The sequence below is a fragment of the Choloepus didactylus genome, chromosome X (assembly GCF_015220235.1).
Source record: "Choloepus didactylus isolate mChoDid1 chromosome X, mChoDid1.pri, whole genome shotgun sequence".
In the NCBI taxonomy this organism is placed as follows: domain Eukaryota; kingdom Metazoa; phylum Chordata; class Mammalia; order Pilosa; family Megalonychidae; genus Choloepus; species Choloepus didactylus.
In genome coordinates this window covers 192,417,728-192,439,198 of record NC_051334.1, presented here as the reverse complement: position 1 = coordinate 192,439,198, position 21,471 = coordinate 192,417,728, and the positions used below count along the sequence as shown (strand labels likewise).

At 40.1% G+C, this 21,471-nt stretch overlaps 1 protein-coding gene across 1 annotated transcript in view; it reads left to right on the top strand.

Moving 5' to 3' along the window:
• F8 (coagulation factor VIII) overlaps window positions 1-21,471 on the top strand; it is a 208,982-nt gene that overhangs the window by 77,274 nt on the left and 110,237 nt on the right. Inside the window, exons 9-10 of the mRNA XM_037820964.1 lie at window positions 273-444; window positions 21,273-21,366. Coding sequence (XP_037676892.1) covers window positions 273-444; window positions 21,273-21,366 — 266 coding nt within the window. The remainder of the gene's footprint in view (window positions 1-272; window positions 445-21,272; window positions 21,367-21,471) is intronic.

The window sequence follows — 21,471 nt, the reverse complement described above, 5'->3', positions numbered from 1 at the left end:
GTAAGCACCTTTTTACTCAGAGGGTTTTTTCTGGTTATTCAAAACAACAAATCCTTAAGCCATATTTAGGGTTTGGTACAGATATGGAATCCTATGACAGGGGCATTAACATGTATGGAAATAAATATAGCTAAACATCAGGAATGCATTTATTTTTCACTTGCTCCTTTCTTGATTAAATCATACCAGCTGTTTTAGAGGTGGTTTTCAGCTACCTCTCCTTTATTTAGAATTTTTCATTCCAACCCCTCATCATTTTGTCTCTCATACAGAAGTTATAAAAGTCAATATTTGAACAATGGCACTCAGCGGATTGGTAGGAAGTACAAAAAAGTTCGTTTTATGGCATATAAAGATGAAACCTTTAAGATTCATGAACCTATTCAGAATGAATCAGGAATCCTGGGACCTTTACTTTATGGAGAAATTGGAGACACACTTTTGGTAAGTTGAAGAGAAGGTAAGAATTTCTAAAATACTTCATAATTCAGTCTTGTCACCAATGGGCATTGTTCTGGTTTGCTAATGCTGCTGGGATGCAAAATACCAGAAATAGATTGGCTTTTATAAAAGGGGGTTGATTTGGTTGCAAAGATACAGTCTTAAGGCCATAAAGTGTCCAAGGCAACACATCAACAATGAGGTGCCTTCACTGAAGGAAGGCCAATGGCATCCAGAAAACCTCTGTTAGCTGAGAAGGCACGTGGCTGGCATCTGCTCCAGAGTTCTGGTTTCAAAATGACTTTCTCCCAGAATGTTCCTCTCTAGGCTGAAGTTCCTCAAAAATGTCACTCTTAGTTGTTCTTGGGGCATTTTTCCTCTCTTAGCTTCTCTGGAGCAAAAGTCTGCTTTCAACGGCCATCTCCAAAATGTCTCTGTAAGCTGAAGCTCCTTTCTCAGTTCCAGTGCATTCTTCAAAGTGTCCCTCTTGGCTGTAGCAAGCTGAATCATTCTGTCTTAACTTATATAGTGCTCCAGTAAACTAATCAAGGCCCATACTGAATGGGCAGGGCCACATCTCCATGGAAATTATCCAATGAAAGATATTGCCCACAATTGAGTGATCACATCTCCACAGAAACATCCATTCAAAAGTCTCCAACCCAATCAACACTGATATGTTTCCTGCCCACACAAGACTGCATCAAAGATAATGGCATTTAGGGGGACATAATACATCCAAACCAGCACATTCCACCCCCTGGACCCCAAAATGACATGATCTTTCCATATACAATATACATTCATCCCATCACAATATCACAAAAACTTAAATCATTTCAGTAACAATAAGTAAGTACAAGATCCCATCAAAATCAGATACAAGCATGGTCTGTCCAAAAGCAAAATTCTCCTCTGGCTCTGTACCTGTGAAATTTAGAACAAGTTATCTGCTTCCAATATACAAAGGAAGGACAGTCATAGGGTAAACATTCCCACTGACATAAGGAGAAACTGAAAGGAAAACAGGGTTAACAGGATCAAAACAGTTCCTAAAACCTGCAGGACAAACTCCATTAGATTTCAAAGTCTGAGAGTCATTTACAGAATGATGTTCTATCTTTGGGGCTTGAGAGAGCAGGAGTCTAATCCTTCCTAAGGGCCTTTGTGGCAGCCCTTTTCTCTCCAAACGCTGGGTTGAGTGCTCCAACATATCCACACGTTGGAGAAACCATCTTCTCGGCCCCACCCTCCTCAAACATCGGGGAAGCACGTGGATTCTCTTCCATCTTTGGGGCACGTGCTCAATCCCTTCAGAACAGTGGGGTGGCAGCCAGGCTCTCCCCAGTCCCCTGGGAATGTGCTCCACCCTCTTTGAGGCCTGAGGTGGCAACACCTTTCAGGAACATTGAGGCAGAAGGCCCACCCTTGACCTCTGGGGCAAACTCAATCTTTCCATGTGTGTGGGCCACTCCACTCTCCTACCCTGAGACCTCTTGACTCCAGACCTCAACCTCCATGGCTCTGTCTTTGAAGAAATTTTTCCTTCAATTTGTTCCTTGTCTGTCTCCTCCAGTCCAGACTGGCAATGGCTCTGTCTATAAAGATCTTGCAAAAATTCTGTTGGCTTTGCATGAAGCACACAGGGTTCAAAGCCATCAGACAATAGGACTTTCCACAAATCCTTTCTGGATAACTCCATCTCCAATTTTGAAATGGTGGTCAGGTTCCATGTTTGGTTAAACCCTCATGTGAGGCTGTAGCTTCTGGGGTTCTACCCCCTTGGAGCCCAGCATTTTCCAAACCATCAGTTTCTGGTATCTTTGAACCCAAGAGTTCACTTCTAAGTTTATCTCTCTCCACTTGCATTTTACTATAAGCTGCAAGGAGAAGCCATGATGTATCTTCAGCTTCTAGTTTCAAAATCTCATCAGCCAAGTATCCCAGCTTGTCACTTTCAAATTCTGTCTTCCATCCAACACCAGGATTCAATTTTGCCAAATTCTCTGCCATTTTAAAACAAGGATCACCTTTCTTCCAGTTTGCAACATCACATTCATCATTTCTGCTTAAGGCCTCATCAGAAGTATTTTTAGAGTCCATATTTCCACATACAGTCTCTTCATAGCAGTCTAGGCCTTTTCTATCAAGCTCCCCACAATTCTTCCAGAATCTTCCCCATATCCATTTAAAAAGCTGTTCCAACATGTTTGGTATTTGCAAACTCAACAGCACCAGCACCCCACTCCTGGTACCAAAGTCTGTTCTGGTTTGCTAAAGCTGCCAGGATGCAAAATACCAGAAATGGATTAGCTTTTGTAAAGGGGGTTTATTTGGTTACACAGTTACAGTCTTTAGGCCATAAAGTGTCCAAGGTAATGCATCAACAAATGGGTACCTTCACTGGAAGATGGCCAATGGTGTCTGGAAAACCTCTGTTAGCTGGGAAAGCATGTGGCTGGTGTCTGCTCCAAGTTCTGGTTTCAAAGTGGCTTTCTCCAAGGAGGTTCCTCTCTAGGCTGCAGTTCCTCTTCAAAATGTCACTCTCAGTTGCTCTTGGGGCATTTATCCTCTCTTAGCTTCTCCAGAGCAAAAGTCTGCTTTCAAAGGTCATCTCCAAAATGTCTCTGTAAACTGCAGCTCCTCTCTCAGCTCCTGTGCATTCTTCAAAGTGTCCCTCTTGGATGTAGTAAGCTCACTCCTGTCTGAGCTTATATAGTGCTCCAGTAAACTAATCAAGGCCCATGCTGAATGGGTGGGGCCACACCTCCATGGAAACTATCCAATCAGAGTTATCACCCACAGTCGGGTGGGGCGCACTTCACACAGAAACAACCTAGTCCAAACGTTCCAACTTAATCTCCACCAATATGTGTGCCCCCCACAAGACTGCATCAAAGAACATGGTTCTTTCTGGGGGACATAATATATTCAAACTGGCACACCAGCCAACTACAGTAGAATGCATGTTTTTTTTTCAAGGGCACATAGAACATTCTCCAATACAGACCATATATTAGGCCATAAAACAAGTCTCAATAAATTTAAAAGAAAACTACAGTTCAGCATTCCTCATGAATATAGATGCAAAAATTCTTAACAAAATATTAACAAGCCAAATTATCAAATTTCAAAAGGATTATACAACCATGATCAAATGGGATTTATCCCAGGATGCAAGGTTAGTTTACACCTGAAAATAAGTGCAATACACTGTGTTAACTAAATAAAGGACAAAAAGCACATGATCATGTAACAGATGCAGAAAAGGAATTTGACAAAATCCACTACCCTTTCATGATAAAAACATTCTCAACCAACTAGCAATAGGAAGCACCTTCCTCAACCTAATGAAGGGTATCTAAGAAAAGTTCATAGCTAACATCATACATAGTGGTGAAAGAGTGAATGCTTTCACCCTCAGACTGGGAACAAGTTAAGAATGTCCACTCATGGCACCACTATTCAATACTGTACTGGAAGTTAGTGCAATAAGTTCAAAGAAAAGGAATTAGAAGCATTTGAATTGGAAAGGAAGAAATAATACTGTCTTTATTTGCAGATGACATGAACTTGTATAGAAAATTCTAAGCAATCCACACAAAAAAAGCCTATGAGAACTAACAGACAAGTTCAGCAAACTTGCAGGGTACAAGATCAACATAAAAAAATAAGTTGTATTTCTATACACTAGCAATCTGAAAATAAAATTAAGAAAACAATTTCATTCACAATAACATAAAAAAGAAGATATCTTGGAATGAATTTAACAAAAGAAGTGAAAGATGTTTACACTAAAAGCTGATCATTGCTGAGACAAATTAAAAGAAGATGTAAAAAAAGGGACATATTATTTTCATGAATTGGAAGAGACAATTATTGTTAAGATCCTTCCCAAATTTATCTATATATTACATACAATCCCTATCAAAATCTCAACTGCCTTTTTTGGAAGAAATTCATAAGGCAATCATAAAATTCATATGGAAGTGCAAGGGCCCTACAATACCCAAAACAATCTTGAAAAAGAACAAAGTTGGAATATTCACAAGTCCAGATTTCAAAACTTACCACAAAGCTACAGTAATCAAGAAAGTGTGGTACTGACATAAGGCATCTAGAGAAATGGAATAGATTTGAGAATATGGAAATAAACCCACACATCTGGGGTCAACTGACTTTTGACAAGGGTGCCAAGATCATTCAATGGGGGAAAGAATAGTTTATTCAGCAGAAAAAATTAATTTGGACCCCTTCCTTACACCAAACACAAACATTAAGTCAAAATGGACCAAAAACAGCAATGTAAGAGATAAAGCTATAAAACTCTTAGAGGAAAACAAAGGAGTATATCTTGTGACCTCAGGTTAGATAATACCTTCTTAGATATGACACCAAAAGAAAAAAGCAACAAAAGAAAAAATAGACAAATTGGACTTCATCACTGTGATGGTTAGGTTCATGTGTCAATTTGACCAGGTGATGGTGTTCAGGTGTCTGGTCAAGCAAGCATTGGCCTAAGCATTACTGCAAGGACATTTGTGGTTGGTTAATAAACCAGAAGGCTGATTTATTAAATCATCACTCAATTGGCTGCATCTGTGGCTGATTACATCAATGAAGGGCATGTCTTCTGCAATAAGAGATTTCAATCAGTTGGATTTAATCCAATCAGTTGAAGACTTTTTAAGGGAGAAAGAGAGAGGACCTTCACTTCCTCTTTGGCTGACCAGTGAAGTGTTTCCTGAGGACTTCATTGAAGACCTTCATCAGAGTTGCCAGCTCGCTGCCGGCCCTACAGAATTTGGATTCATGCATCCTGCCCTATGGAATTTGGACTCATGCATCCTGCCCTACGGAATTTGGATCCACGCATCCCCACAGTTGCATGAGACACTTTTATAAATACTCACATCTATAGATATCTCTCATTGATTCTGTTTCCCTAGAGAACCCTAATACAACTTGGTACCAGGAGTGGTTCTTGAGAAACAGAATCTTAAAATGGGCTTTTACAATTGGTTTTCTACTCTGATTAGATTCAAAGGCACTAATGATTCTATTTCCAATAATAAAGATGGCACTGAAAAGGCCATGGCATGAGTTGGTAGTGGAGATACCCAAAATATCACTGTTTGATTCTCCTAATCATATTCTTGTATGAGGCAAGGCTCTGGGTGACAGTGTTTTTGACACCTTCACAGAGTTTCTGGAGTTAAAAGGTATAATGATGTTGTCTGGCTGTTCTTAGATATGCTGGATAAAGTCATAGGAGGGATGAGCTGAAGGCTTCAAATTTGAAACTTAAATGCCATATGACAGATGTAAAGGTTTCTATGTGTGTTCTGAAAGAAAATCTTATTTCCTGTGACCACAGACTTGAGATCTCTGAAAACTAGACCCAGAGTCTCATTGTGCAAAGCAGATTTACAACATAAACTAAAATTTCAACCTTGCAGGGTGTCTACCTTAAAGTAAAGACAATGATTGGAAAAGAAGGGGATCCTGAAACTTGGGATGGGGACATATGGATTAATAATAATGGCAGTGAGGACACTGGGACCCTGGATTCTGCTGAGTCTTTGTTAGATATACCTGTAGTGGTCTGTCCTGAGGAAACAGCCCTCACACCTCCAGTCTGCCCTGAGGAGACAGCTTCCCAGCCTCCAGCCTGCTTTGAGGAAATAGCTTCCCAACATTCAGTCTGCCCTGAGAAGTCTGCCATCCAATGTCTACCTAAGAGATTAACCCTTCAGTGCCTGCTAAACCTGTAATCACCTCCTCTGAGGAAGCAGCCCTCACTCCTCTGTCTGGAGAGATTAATGCTGTTTCACCAGATGAAACTGCAACAGAATGTCCTGAGATAAAAGGCTCGAGGGATACTTCTAATTCTTTTCATGACCCACTCCCACCACCAGTCTTTGCTTCAGGACCTATAACTAGACTAAAGTCCCAACAGGCCCCAAGGGGTGAAGTACAAAGTGTGACCCATGAGGAAGTATGCTATACTCCAAAAGAACTGTATGAGTTTTCCAATTTATACAGACAGAAATCAGGGGAATATGTGTGGGAATGGATATTAAGGGTGTGGGATAATGGTGGAAGGAATATAAAGTTGGATCAGGCTGAATTTACTGATATGGGCCCACTAAGCAGAGATTCTGCATTCAGTGTTGTAGCTCGAGGGGTTAGAAAGGGTGTTAACTGTTTGGGTGCTTGGCTGAAACATGGATCAAAAGGTGGTCAGCATTACCGGAGGTTGAAATGCCAGAACTGCTCTGGTACAATGTGGAGGAGGGGATTCAAAGGCTTAGAGAGATTGGAATGTTAGAGTGGATTTATCATGGAAAACCTGCTCACACAGCCCTGGAATGTCCAGAGGACACACCTTTTACCAGGACTGTAAGGAATAAATTTGTGAGACTAGCTCCATCATCCCTGAAGAGCTCTGTAGTTGCCCTTCTCTGTAGGTCAGATATTACTGTAGGAACTGCTGTCACTGAGCTGGAATCCTTAAACACAATGAGGGTAATCAGGTCCCGAGTCGGTAGAAGCCAAGTGGCTGCAGTTAATCGCCACAGACAAGGTGGGCATGGCTACCATAATGGAAAACAAGCTCAAAGCAGCAATCAAAATAATATGACTCGCAGAGACTTATGGCGTTGGCTAGTGGATCATGGAGTACCAAGTAGCAAAATAGATGGGCAATCGACTAAATTCTTGTTTGAGCTATATAGGCAGAAGAATTCTAGGTCACACGAACAAAAGTCTCCCTTGAATTACAAAAACAGAGAGTCACAGCCCCTTAGTCAATTCCCAGACTTGAGACAGTTTACAGATCCAGAGCCCCTTGAATGAAGGGAAGGCCAGGGACCCTTGGGGAAGGACCCTGTTACACTACCAAAAATTTATACTGTTAATCTTCCTCCCAGCCTTCCCCAGGGGGACCTACAGCCTTTTACCAGGGTGACTATGCATTGGGGAAAAAGAAATGATCAGATATTTCATGGATTATTAGACACTGGTTCAGAAGTGACATTAATTCCCAGAGACCCAAAACGTCACTCTGGTCCACCAGTCAGAGTTGGGGCTTATGGAGGTCAGGTGATTGATGGAGTTTTAGCTCAGGTCCGTCTCACAGTGGGTCCAGTGGGTCCCCAGACCCATTCTGTGGTTATTTCCCCAGTGCCGGAATGCATAATTGGAATGGACATACTCAGCAACTGGCAGAATCCTCACATTGGTTCCCTGACTCATGGAGTGAGGGCTATTATGGTGGGAAAGGCCAAGTGGAAGCCACTAGAACTGCCCCTGCCTAGCAAAATAGTGAACCAGAAGCAATACCAGATTCCTGGAGGGATTGCAGAGATTAATGCCACTCTTAAGGACTTGAAGGATGCAGGGGTGTTGATTCCCACCACATCCCCATTCAACTCTCCTATTTGGCCTGTGCAGAAAACAGTTGGGTCTTGGAGGATGACAGTGGATTATTGTAAGCTTAACTAGGTGGTGACTCCAATTGTAACTGCTGTTTCAGATGTGGTATCATTGCTTGAGCAAATCAACACATTCCCTGGTACCTGGGATGCAGCTATTGATCTGGAAAATGCTTTTTTTCTCAATGGCTTTTAGTAAGGACCACATGAAACAGCTTGCATTCAGCTGGCAAGGCCAGCAGTATACTTTACTGTCCTACCTCAGGGGTATATCAACTCCCCAGCCCTATGTCATAATATTGTCCACAGGGACCTTGATCATTTCTCCCTCCCAAAGACAGCACACTGGTCCATTATATAGATGATATCATGTTGTTTGGACCTAGTGAGCAAGAAGTAGCAACTACTATAGATTTATTGGCAAGGTATTTGAGAGGCAGAGGATGGGGAGATAAATCCAACAAAAAATACAAGGGCCTTCCACCTCAGTAAAATTTCTAAGTGTCCAGTAGTGTGGGGCATGTCAAGACATCTTTTATAAGGTGAAGGATAAGCTGTTGCATCTGGTCCCTCTTATGACCAAAAAAAGAAGCACAATGCTTAATTGGCCTCTTTGGATTTTGGAGACAACATACTCCTCATTTGGGTGTAGTACTCTGGCCCATTTACAGAGTGACCAGAAAAGCTTCTAGCTTTGAGTGGGAACCAGAACAAGATGAGGCTCTGTGACAGATCCAGCCCACAGCTGTGGCATCTTGGGGAGTTCCTCATAATCAGTTGACTGAGGAAGAGAAAACTCGAGCCTGGTTTACAGTTGGTTCTGCACAATATGAAGGCACCACCCAAAAGTGGACAGATGCAGCACTGCAGCCCCTTTCTGAGATGTCCCTGAAGGACAGTGGTGAGGGAAAATCCTCTCATTAGGCACAACTTCGAGCAGTGCACCTGGTTGTTCACTTTGCTTGGAAGGAGAACTGGCCAGAAGTGCATTTGTTTACTGATTCATGGGCTGTTGCTAATGGTTTGGCTAGATGGTCAGGGACTTGGAAGGAACATGATTGGAAAATTGGTGACTAAGAAGTCTGGGGAAGAGATATGTGGCTAGACCTTTCTGAGTGGGCAAAAAGAATGACAATATTTGTGTCCCGTGTGAATGCTCAACAGAAGGTGACTTCAGCAGAGGTAGATTTTAATAATCAAGTGTATAAGATGACCTGTTCTGTGGATACCAACCTCTTTCCCCAGCCAATCCTGTCATTGCCCAATGGGCTCATGAACAAAGTGGACATGGCAGTAGGGATGGAGGTTATGCATGGGCTCAGCAACATGGACTTCCACTCACCAAGGCTGACCTGACTACAGACAGTGCTGAGTGCCCAATCTGCCAGCAGCAGAGACCCACACTCAGTCCCCAATATGGCACCATTCCCCAAGGTGATTGGCCTGCTACTTGGTGGCAAATTGATTACATTGACCACTTCCACCATGGAAGGGGCAGTTATTTGTTCTCACTGGAATAGACACATACTCTGGATATGGGTTTGCCTTCCCTGCATGAAATGCTTCTGCCAAAACTACCATCCATGGACTTACAGAAGGACTTATCCACCATCATGGTATTCCACGCAACATTGCTTCTGACCAAGGAACCCACTTCACAGCAAATGAAATGAGGGAATGAACACATGCTCATGGATTTCTCTGGTCTTACCATGTTCCCCATCATCCAAAGGCAGCTGGGTTGATAGAACGGTGGAATGGCCTTTTGAAGATCCAATTATGGTGCCAACTAGGTGGCAACACCTTGCAGGGCTGGGGCAGTGTTCTCCAGGAGGCTGTGTATGCTCTGAATCAGCGTCCACTCTATGGTGCTGTTTCTCCTGTAGCCAGGATTCATGGGTCCAGGAATCAAGGGGTGGAAACAGGAGTGGCACCACTCACTATCACTCCTAGTGATCCACTATAAATATTTTTGCTTTCTGTCCCTGCAAGCTTAAGCTCTTCTGGTTTACAAGTCTTAGTTCCAAATGGAGGAGTGCTCCCACCAGGAGACACAACAATAATTCCATGAACTGGAAGTTAAGACTGACACCTGGCCATTTTGGGCTTATCATGCCTCTGAATCAACAGGCAAGGAAGGGGATTCCTGTACTGACTGGGGTGATTGATCCTGACTATCAAGGCAAAATAGGACTGCCACTATACAATGGGGGTAAAGCTTTCTTCGAACAGAGGAGATCCCCTAGGGCATCTCTTAGTACTTCCATGCCCTGTGATTAAAGTCAATGGAAAACTGCAACAACCCATTCCAGGCAGGACTATCAAAATTACCAATGGAAACTTCAGGAATGAAGGTTTGTGTCACTCCACCAGGCAAAGAACCACAGCCAGCTGAAATGCTTGCTGAGGGTAAAGGGAACATGGAATGGATAGTGGAAGAAGGTAGTAATAAATATGAACTACGGCCATGTGACCAGTTACAGAAATGAGGACTATGATGACATGAATATTTCCTCCTTGTTTTGTTATGAATATGTTTGTATTTGTAAAGCAAATATCTTTGTTTTCTTCTCTGTCTTATCCCCTTATCATATGATATAAGCTGTATTGTTCATTTCATAGTATTTAAGTTAAAGGAAATCAAGTTTAAGAGAGAATGTTACCCAAGGAATTGCACCCTCTTCTAGAGATATTTAGTGCATTTCCAGTTGCACACAGGACAGCTGAGTATTGTTAGGTGAAACCTGTGTCTGTTATTGTGTTCTACTTAGAGATAAAGTATGGTTTAAGGTAATGTGCATAACTGCCAAGTTGACAAGGGGTGGACTGTGATGGTTAGGTTCATGTGTTAACTTGGCCAGGTGATGATGCCCAGGGGTCTAGTCAAGCAAGCACTGGCATAACCATTCCTGCAGGACATTTGAGCCTGGTTAATAAACCAGAAGGCTGGTTTATTAAATCCTCAGTCAATTGGCTGCAGCTGTGACATTACATCAATGAAGGGTGTGTCTTCCACAATGAAAGAATGCAATCAGCTGGATTTAATCCAATCAGTTGAAGACATTTAAAGGAGAAGAGAGAGACCTTTCACTTCTTCTTCAACCAGCCAGCCTCTCCTGGGGAGTTCATTGGAGACCTTCATCAGAGTTGTCAGCTCGCTGTCTGCCCTATGGAATTTGGACTCATGCATCCTGCCCTACAGAATTTAGAGTCATGCATCCTGCCCTATGTAATTGTGACTCATGCATCCCCACAGTTGTATGAGATACTTTAATAAAATCTCATATTTACAGATATCCCCTGTTGGTTTTGTTTCCCTAGAGAACCCTAACTAATACAATCACAATAAAGAAATTGGTTCTCAAAGAATATCAAAAAGAAAGTGAAAAGACAACCCTTGGTATGGAAGAAAATATTTGCAAATCCTTTATGTGATAATGGTCTAGTATCCAGAATATATAAAGAACTCTTACAAATCAGTAATAAAAGGACAAATAACCCAATTGAATATGAGCAAAGGATTTGTATAGACATTTCTCCAAAGGAGACATACGAGTGGACAATAAACACATGAGAAGATGTTCAACATCATTAGCCATTAGGGAAATGCAAATCCAAACCACATGAGATACCACTTCACACCCACTAGGATGGCTAAAATCAACAATATAGATAATAACAAGTGTTTGCAAGGAGATGGAGAGATGAGATCCCTTATAAATTTCTGGTTGAAATGGAAAATGGTGCAACCACTTCCGAAAGCAGTTTGACTATTTCTCAAAATGTTAAAAATGGAATTCCTTGTGATCCAGTAATTCCACTCCTAGGTATATAGCTAAGAGAATTGAAAATGTACTTCTATACAAAGATTTGCATGTGAATGCTCATACTAGCAGTATTCATAATAGCCCCAAATTGAAAACAATTCAAATGTTCACCAATTAGCAAATGAATAAACAAAATGTGTTATATCTGTATAATGGGATACTATTCATCAATTAAAAGAAGCAAACTATTAATACATAGTTCAAAATGAATGTACTTTTAAAATATTTTGTCTGATTAAAGTTGGACAAAAAAGACTTACATGTTGCATGATTTAATTTACATGAAATTTCCAGAAAAGACCAATTTACAGAACAGAAAACATATTAGCAGTTGCCAAAGGCTAGGGGTGGGAGCATGGATTGGTTGCCACCCAGCATGAAGGATCTTTTTGGGGTGATGGAAATGTTCTAATTCTGGAGGTGATTGAACAACTCTATACATTTACCAAAAATATTTCAATTGTACACTTAAAATGAGTGAATTTTATGGTATGTAAGTTATACCTCAATAGATATGTTTCAATAAATATATTTTTAAAGCAGACAGAAAATCTGAGAGATAAAACAGGTTTACTTTAAAGGAATGATGATTAAACTGCTCTGGTTACTATTACTGTGCACCTAACTACCTCAATGCCTAGCCATTGAAATAATAGCCATTTTACTATGCTCACAGATTATGTACTACAGGAATTCAGGCAGGGCTCAGTTGGGCAATTTTTTTATCTTTTTGGCTGAGGTCACTCAGTGGTAACCAACTGGTAAGGGGCTGATCTGGAAGCACTAAGACAGTTTCACTCATATGTCTGGTACCTGAGTGGGGATGACCCAGCATCAGAGGTTACACAGCATTTTATGCCATTCTTTGTTAGTAAAAGCAGCCAAAATCTCACCTAGAATCAAGGAGAGAGAATATACAGCCCACCTCTTGATGAGAGGAGTGTAAAATAATTGAGGGTCATGCTTTAACACTGCCACATAGACTGACAGCTTATTTCTCTAGGGCGACAAAGGAAGCCAGAAGACAATAAAATCATATCTATAGTGTGTTAAAAGAAAATCACTGTCAACCTAGCAAGATTTGCCATTTCATTGGCAATTTCTACCAATGTTCAAGGAATAAATAATTTTATAAGAAAAGAGGAAAAATCCATCAATTCTTTTTATTAACTAACATAACCTTGGTTGTAAACCTTACCAGGACTGAATGAGAAAGGAAAATTAAAGTTATAGATGAATTATGTTATAAACATGAGTTCAAGAAACCCTAAAAAAGTTTTATGAACAAAACACAGCAATATATTAAAAAGATAATACATTATGATCAACTTGGATTATCCTAGGAGCACCAGGTTAGTTTAACATTAGAAAATCAAATATGTTAATCCACTGTTTACACATAAAAAGGAAAAATATTATTTCATCATGTCAATAGCTTCAAAAAAGCATTTGTCAAAATTCAATATCTTTTCATGATAAAAGGTCATAGGAAGTTGGGATTAGAAGGAATATCCTTATCCTGATAAAGATCTGCAAAAAACCTGTAGGTAGTTGTGCCAGTTTGAATGCATTATGTCCCCCAAAACACCATTATCTTTGATGCAATCTTGTGTGGGCAGATTAGATTGTAATTCTTTGACTGAGTGTTTCCATGGAGATGTGACTCACCCAACTGTAGGTGATAATTCTGATTAGATAATTTCCATGGAGGTGTGGCCCTGCCCATTCAGCATGGGCCTTGATTAGTTTACTAGAGCCCTATATAACCTTAGACAGGAGTGAGCTTGCTATAGCCAAGAGGGACACTTTGAAGAATGCACAGGAGCTGAGAGAGGAGCTGCAGCTTACAGAGACATTTTGGAGATGACCTTTGAAAGCAGACTTTTGCTCCAGAGAAGCTAAGAGAGGACAAAACACCCCAAGAGCAACATTTTGGAGAATGCCATTTTGAAACACAAACTGGGAGCAAGTGGATGTCAGCCATGTGCCTTCCCAGCTAACAGGATTTCCGGGTGCCATTGGCCTTCCTTCAGTGAAGGTATACTTGTTGATGCCATAGCTTGGACACTTTTATGGCCTTAAGACTGTAACTGTGTAACCAAATAAACCCCCTTTATAAAAGCCAATCCATTTCTGGTATTTTGCATAATGGGCAGCATTAGCAAACTGGAACAGTAGTGAAACTCAGAAATCATTCCATTTAAGGTTAGAATGATACACATTTAAGGGGGTTAGCCACCTTTGTTTAATATTTTAATAGAAATCCTAGCCGATGTTCTTAGGGGAAAAAAAAGAAAACTTATGGAATTGAAAAGGAATATAAAAAATTGTTATTATTTGAAGATGATATGATTATGGAAAACCTCAAGAATCCTCAAATATATTATTATATATATCAGAATTAACAAAGTTTAGCAACTGCATGAATAAAGTCAATATGTAGAAATACATTGTATTTCTATTCATCAGAAATAAGCATTTAGAAAACATAATTTTAAAAAGATTATTTATAGTAGCACCATATACTATTAAATATATAGGAATTGCAAATGTATTACATAATCTCACTGAAGAGGAGTGGTGGGGGAAAAATATGCACTAACTTAAGTAACTCGGGAAATGAGTGGGGAATGTAAGAGTAAAGACAAAAGAAACTGTACTTAAGCACTGTACTCTAGATGATAAAAATTATTCTCCTGGGGGTATGGATTAACAATTATGACAACAGTATACAGGTTTACTGTAACTGAACAATTGAGTAAATGGATGGCAGGTTTCTCATTGTTAGAGAGGGTAGTTACAGGTAAGTAAAGGGAGAAGGCTAGAATGAATCATGTGATACTGGATTAGAGTTGGAGACACCACTATGAACTATTGTTTAGCTCAATATAGATCCAGAAAAATAGATACAGAAATAATTATACACGTGTGTGTTAACATGGGTTAGTATATTTGCTAGCTTTATCCTGAGAGGGCCTAGTAGCAATGAGCACGCTTAGAGCCCAGATCTTGTTTTTAATGACTTTGTCAATAAAAAGACCCAAGGCTCCTTGGAAAAATGGCCAATGCTTAGACTGGGTCAGGGAAAATACAAGATGAGACTAGAGCATCTCATCGTGCCAGAGGAAGTGCTCAAAAAAAGGATGGGGCAAAGTCATAGTGACACAGGGGCCAACTTAAAGAGCTCTCATTAGCCAAAGCTGTAACAATTTGAGCAATGAGATACAGTAGTATTGAGTTATAAACCAAAGTATAAAATAAATATCCATTAGTCCATACTTGTATAAATAAATGAAAAGATAAATAAGTGGAGGAGTAGAGGCAATTATCTCATATAGAAAAATTCCAAAAACTTTATCTAGGTACTCCATCCTCAGGGAGCAGGAGCATAACTCCCTACTCCTTAAGTGCAGGCTACAAATAGTGGCTTTCTTCTAAAGAGTAAAGAATAGAAAGAAGAGGGGGGAGAAATCTGACAAGCACTACCTCAACCAGGTAATCAAGGTCAACATCAATAGTGGTAAGACATATTGATAGCAATTATCTTGATATGATATGATGATAAGGGCACTTCACTTTTTGGTCATCTTACCCAAAACTCATAACCCAAGTATAACCCTGAGAAAATATCAGACAATTACAGTTGATGGACATTTATTAATTTTATTTATAAATACTCCATATCCACCAAATATATACTCCCCATTAACCTCTTCCCCTATCCCCTGGTAATCTCTAATCTACTTTCTGTCTCTGCAGATTTCCTATTTCTAGACATCTCTTATGAGTGACATCACACAATACTTGTCCATATGTATTGCTTATTTCGCTGTGCATAGTGTTGCCAAGGTTCTTCCATGTTGCAGCATATCTTAGAATTTCATTCCTTTTTCACAGCTGATTAGTATTCCATTGGATGTATACACCACATTTTGTTTATCCATTCATTTGTTGATAGACACTTGGGTTGTTTCCACTTTGAGCTGTTGTGAATAATGCTATAAACATTAGAGTAAAAATCTATCTGTTTGAGACCATTTTCACTTTCTTTGGATATATACTGAGTCAGTTGCTGAGTCAAATGTAATTCAATATTTAACTCTTTGAGCAACTGCTATATTGCTTTCCACAGTGGCTGCACCATTTTACATTCCCACCAACAGTGCCCTAGAGGGCCAATATCACTTCATCCTCTCCAACGCTTATTTTTTTCTAATAGCTACCCTTGTGGGTATGAAGTGGTATCTCATGGTTTGGATTTGCATTTCCCTATTGGTTAATGATGTTGAGCATCTTTTCACATGCTTATTGGCCATTTGCATATATTCTTTGGAAAAATGTCTGTTCAAGTCCTTTACCAATTTTTTAATTGTGTTGTCTGTCTTTTTGTTGTTGTGTAGTAAATCTTCTTTATTTATTCTAGATATTAGCCCTTATCTGACATATGGCTTGCAACTATTTTCTCCCATTCTGTAGTATGTCTTTTCACTTTCTTGAAAATGTCCTCTAATGTACAAAAGTTTTAAATTTTGGTAAAATCAAAACTATCTACTGTTTCTTTTGTTGCCTGTGCTTTTTGTGTCATATCTAAGAATCCATAACTGTATCTCAGGTCATGAATATTTGCCCCTATGTTATCTTTGAAGATTTTTATAATTTATCTTTTATATTTAGGTCCGTGATCTATTTTTGAGTTGATTTTTGTACATGATATGAGGTAGGGGTCTAGTTTCATTCTTTTACTTGTGGGCATCCAGTTTTCCCAACACCATTTGTTGAAGAGACTATTCTTTCCCCATCACATATACTTAGCACCCTTGTCAAAAATCAATTGACCATGGATGTGTGGGTCTATTTCTGGACTTTCAGTTCTGTTCTGTTAGTTTATATGTCTGTCTTTGTACCAGTACTACACTGTTTTGATTACTATAGCTTTGTAGTACCATTTGAAATCAGAAGTTGATTTTTTTACCTTCATGTCACACAACCTAAGATTGAGAGGCAGGGTTGATGTCGTCAGGGCTCCAAACTGCTGCTTCCATCTTATTACTCTTCAATTCTCTTTTTTTTTATTTTTATTTTGAAATAAATTCAACTTACAGTAACAGTTGCAAAAATAATACAAACCCCATACACAGAACTCCAGCATACCCCAACCCCCCCTCCACTGATACCCGGATCTACCAACTTTAATATTTTGTCACTTTATCATTTCTTTTTTTCCCTCCCTCCCTATCTATCATCCATCATCTATTGCTCTGTCTTCTGAACATATGAGAACAAGTTGCACACATCATTGAACAAATAATATAATTCACATATACATTTCCTATGAACAAGAATTTTCATTTATGTAATCGCATTAAGTGTAGTTAAGAAGTTCAAGAAATTTAGCATTGATATACAGCTTACATTCTATATTTCATTTTTTTCTCATGTCCCAATTGTGTCCTTTTGAGCCTTTTCTCCTCTATTCTTAGATCTCATCCCAGGATCATCTATGGCATTTAATTGTCATTATCTATTTAGACTGTCTTTTTTTTCAATTGTGGAAACATATCTACAGCATAAATCTTCCCATTCCAACCCCTCCCAAGCATTCCATTTTGTGGGATTAATCACATTCACAGTGTTGCAATGCCATCACCTTCCCACCATCCATTACTAGAAATTTCCCTTCACCCCAAACAGAAACCCTACACTCATTTCTTATTAATTCCCCATTGCCCCTTCCCCCACTTCTCATAACCCATACTCTACTTTTCATCTCTATGATCATATTCTCTGATACTTTCTTTGTGGTTACTGTGGGGCTTAAATTTAACATCCTAAATCTATAACAATCTTGTTTTCTTTGATACCAACTTAACTTGAATAGGACACATAAACTATGTTCCTATACTCCTCCATTCCCCCACCTTTATGTAGTTCTTGTCAAAAATTACATATTTTACATTGAGTCCAAACCCACTGATTTATCATTACACTTTATGTATTTTAGATCCTGAAGGATGTAAATAGTGGAGTTACAAATCAAAAATACAATAGTATTGGTATTTATATTTATCATGTGATCTTTACTGGAAATCTTTACTTCTTCATGTGGTTTCAGTCAATTGTTTAGTGTCCCTTCATTTCAGCCTGCTCAATTCCCTTTAGCATTTCTTGTGGGACTGATCTACTGGTGATGAAGTCCCTCAGCTTTTGATTATAAGTCTCTGATGGTTATTGACTTCTATTTGTATTCCATTGTGGTCAGAGAATATGTTCTGGATAATTTCAATTTTTTAAAATTTATTTTAGGCTTGTTTTATATCCCAGCCTATGGTCTATTCTGGAGAAAGTTCTGTGATCACTAGAGAAGAATGTGTATCCTGGTGATTTGGGATGTAATGTTCTATATATGTCTGTTAAATTTCTCTATATCTCTCTCTCCTTTCTTTGTTTCTCTGTTGGTAGGGCTCCCTTTAGAATCTGAAGTACGGCAGGTCTTTTATTAGCAAAATCTCTCAGCATTTGTTTATGTGTGAAAAATTTAAGCTCTCCCTCAAATTTGAAGGAGAGTTTTGCTGGATAAAGTATTATTGGTTGGAAATTTTTCTCTCTCAGAATTTTAAATATGTCATACCACTGCCTTCTCACCTCCATGGTGGCTGCTGAGTAGTCACTACTTAGTCTTATGCTGTTTCCTTTGTATGTGATGAATTGCTTTTCTCTTGCTGCTTTCAAAACTTGCTCCTTCTCTTCAGTATTTGACAGTCTGATCAGAATATGTCTTGGATTGGGTTTATTTGGATTTATTCTATTTGGAGTTCACTGGGCATTTATGCTTTGTGTATTTATATTGTGTAGAAGATTTGGGAATTTTTCCCCAACAATTTCTTTGAATACTCTTTCTAGACCTTTACCTTTCTCTTCCCCTTCTGGGACACCAATGAGTCTTAAATTTATTTTATCTATCATATCCCTGAGATCCATGTTGATTTTTTCAATTTTTTCTCCATTCTTTCTTTTGTTCTTTCATTTTCTGTTCTGTGGCCCTCTAGGACACTGAGTCATTGTTCAACTTCCTCTAATCTTGTGTTATGAGTATCCAGAGTCTTTTTAATTTGGCCAGCAGTTTCTTTTATTTCCATAAGATCTTCTATTTTTTTATTTACTCTTGCAATTTCTTCTTTATGCTCTTCTAGGGTCTTCCTCATGTCCTTTACATCCTGTGCCATGCTCTTCCCCATGTCCTTTATATACTGTGCCATGGTCTCATTGTTTGTCTTTAGTTCTTTGATTAATTGCTCCAAGTACTGTGACTCCTCTGATCTTTTGATTTGAGTGTTCGGGTTTGGGTTATCCATATCATCTGGTTTTCTCATATGCTTCAAAATTTTCTGTTGTTTTTGGGCTCTTGGCATTTGCTTTACTTGATAGGGTTCTTTTAGGATATGAAGGATTATTCAGATACCAATCTCTAATTTGTCAGATCTACAGCTTGGTGATGTACACTTTCTCCAACTAACCAGCAGATGGCATCCGCGAGTCACCTATTCCCCTCAAGCCAGTTCTCCCCAACTTTGTCTTTGTGGTGTGTGGGGATCTGATTCTTGTGGGGTTCAATTGGTGCACTAAGTTTGGGTGTGTTGTTGGTGCTGTCTGCCCTGAATGTGGGGCATGTGTCTGGGTGGTTAGGGAGGCAGGGCAGTGTTCTAGTTTGCTAATGCTGCAGAATGCAAAACACCAGAGATGGATAGGCTTTTATAAAACGGGGGTTTATTTCACTACACAGTTACAGTCTTAAGGCCACAAAGCATCCAAGGTAACACCTCAGCAATCAGGTACCTTCACCGGAGGATGGCCAATGATGTCTGGAAAACCTCTGTTAGCTAGGAAGGCAGCTGGCATCTGCTCCAAAGCTCTGGCCTCAAAACGGCTTTCTCCCAGGACGTTCCTCTCTAGCAAGCTTGCTCCTCCTCAAAACATCACTCCCAGCTGCACTCAGTGAGTTCCCTCTCTCTGAGTCAGCTCATTTATATAGCTCCACTGATCAAGGCCCACCCCGAATGGGCGGGGCCATGCCTCCATGGGAACATCTCATCAGAATTATCACCCACAGCTGGGTGGGGCACATTCCAAGCAAATCTAACCAGCACCAAAATTTCTGCCCCACACAAGACCACAAAGATAATGGCATTTGGGGGACACAATACACTCAAACCGGCACAGGCAGCTTTAATAATCAAACCTCCCAGGTGTTCCCAGAGATTTAAGGCTGTTGCAAGAGTCTAAGCTTTCATTTCTGTCTTGCCACAGATTGTCTCTGCCGCTGACCCACAAGTCCTTGGTATTGGCATAGGGTCCCTGGGATTTCTGAGTGGGTCCCCCTTCTCAGCTGTGCTCTTCTAGGACCTCTGCTGAGGGAAGGCTGTGCCATGTCACAAGTGCATACCGGCCCTCCAGGGAAGCCCTGGGCCACCGGGCCATGCAGGGGCACTCCCAGCCTGCTGTAAAGATGGCTGAATGGGGCGTGTTAATTTCCCCCTTTTTGCACAGCTCTGCTTTCCCAGCTCCAGGACAATTAGCTGTGGGTGTGTGAAAGGCTATTGTCCACGCCCAATATTGTGGCATGTGCATGGTGTTGCCGGAAATACTTCCCACCACATTGGGTTCCCTGGCACAGCTCTGGGCTGTGGCTCTGGCACCAGGCAGGAGCACCCCCAGCTGGCCTGGAAGATGGCTGCAAGGGGCATGGTTTTCCTCACCTTTTGGCTCACCTCTGCTGTCCTCACTCCAAGACAACTAGCAGCGGGTGTGCAATAGGCCATCTTCCACACCAGATATTGAGGTGTTCACACAGCCCTTTCCTGCCATGCTTCACTGCATGGCTCTCACTGTCATATCCACAGCCACCTTTGGGTTTTTTTTAAAAAAGAACTAGTCCACATCCAAACACCAACCCATGGTTTCCCCACACTGCAGCATGGCTGCTGGACATTAAGCAGACTCACACACTCATTTCAGAATGCAGACTCCCAGTTTCACCAAGTGCATGGTCCTTGTGGATTTAGCAGACCTTGTCCAGCTGGTGCATTGCTGGAACTGGTGTTCTGGGTCACTTTCTGGCCTCTATCTTGTATTTTTCATTGAGGTGTTTTTTTTACCCTGTCTCTCCTAGCCACCGTCTTAGGTTCTCTTCCATTCTCTTTTTAAAATATGCCATCAGATGATGCTACCTGCTGCCCTGGCCTAATGCTATAATAAACTGTCTTCCTGGTCATGCTTGCTCATTTGGTGAAGATTTTATCATGTGAATCACTCTCTCCCTCTCCACTATTAAAATTTCAGTTAGTGTGAGAGGGGATAATTCCTGAAGCAATTGAAATAATTTACAAATTTTGAAATGGGCAAGAAACCTAAGTAGCTGTCTGAGCAACTATATGAAAGAAACACATATTTCAAGCTTTATCTAAGCTCAATCCCCTATAATGTGAATACAGGGAGCTTTTGTTTTCTGGAGATAGGTCACTCTTTACTTGTTGATTCTAATTGTCTTAGGAGTTGATCTCTATAATTTCAGATTATATTTAAGAATCAAGCAAGCCGACCTTATAATATCTACCCCCATGGAATCACTAATGTCAGTCCTTTGCACTCCGGAAGATTGCCAAAAGGTATGTATACATCAATTTTTATATTTCTTACTAACCAGTAGATAAATATGATGTCACAGCATCAATAATAACTAAAATTTTGCTGGGTTTTGCCCATAGCTATTG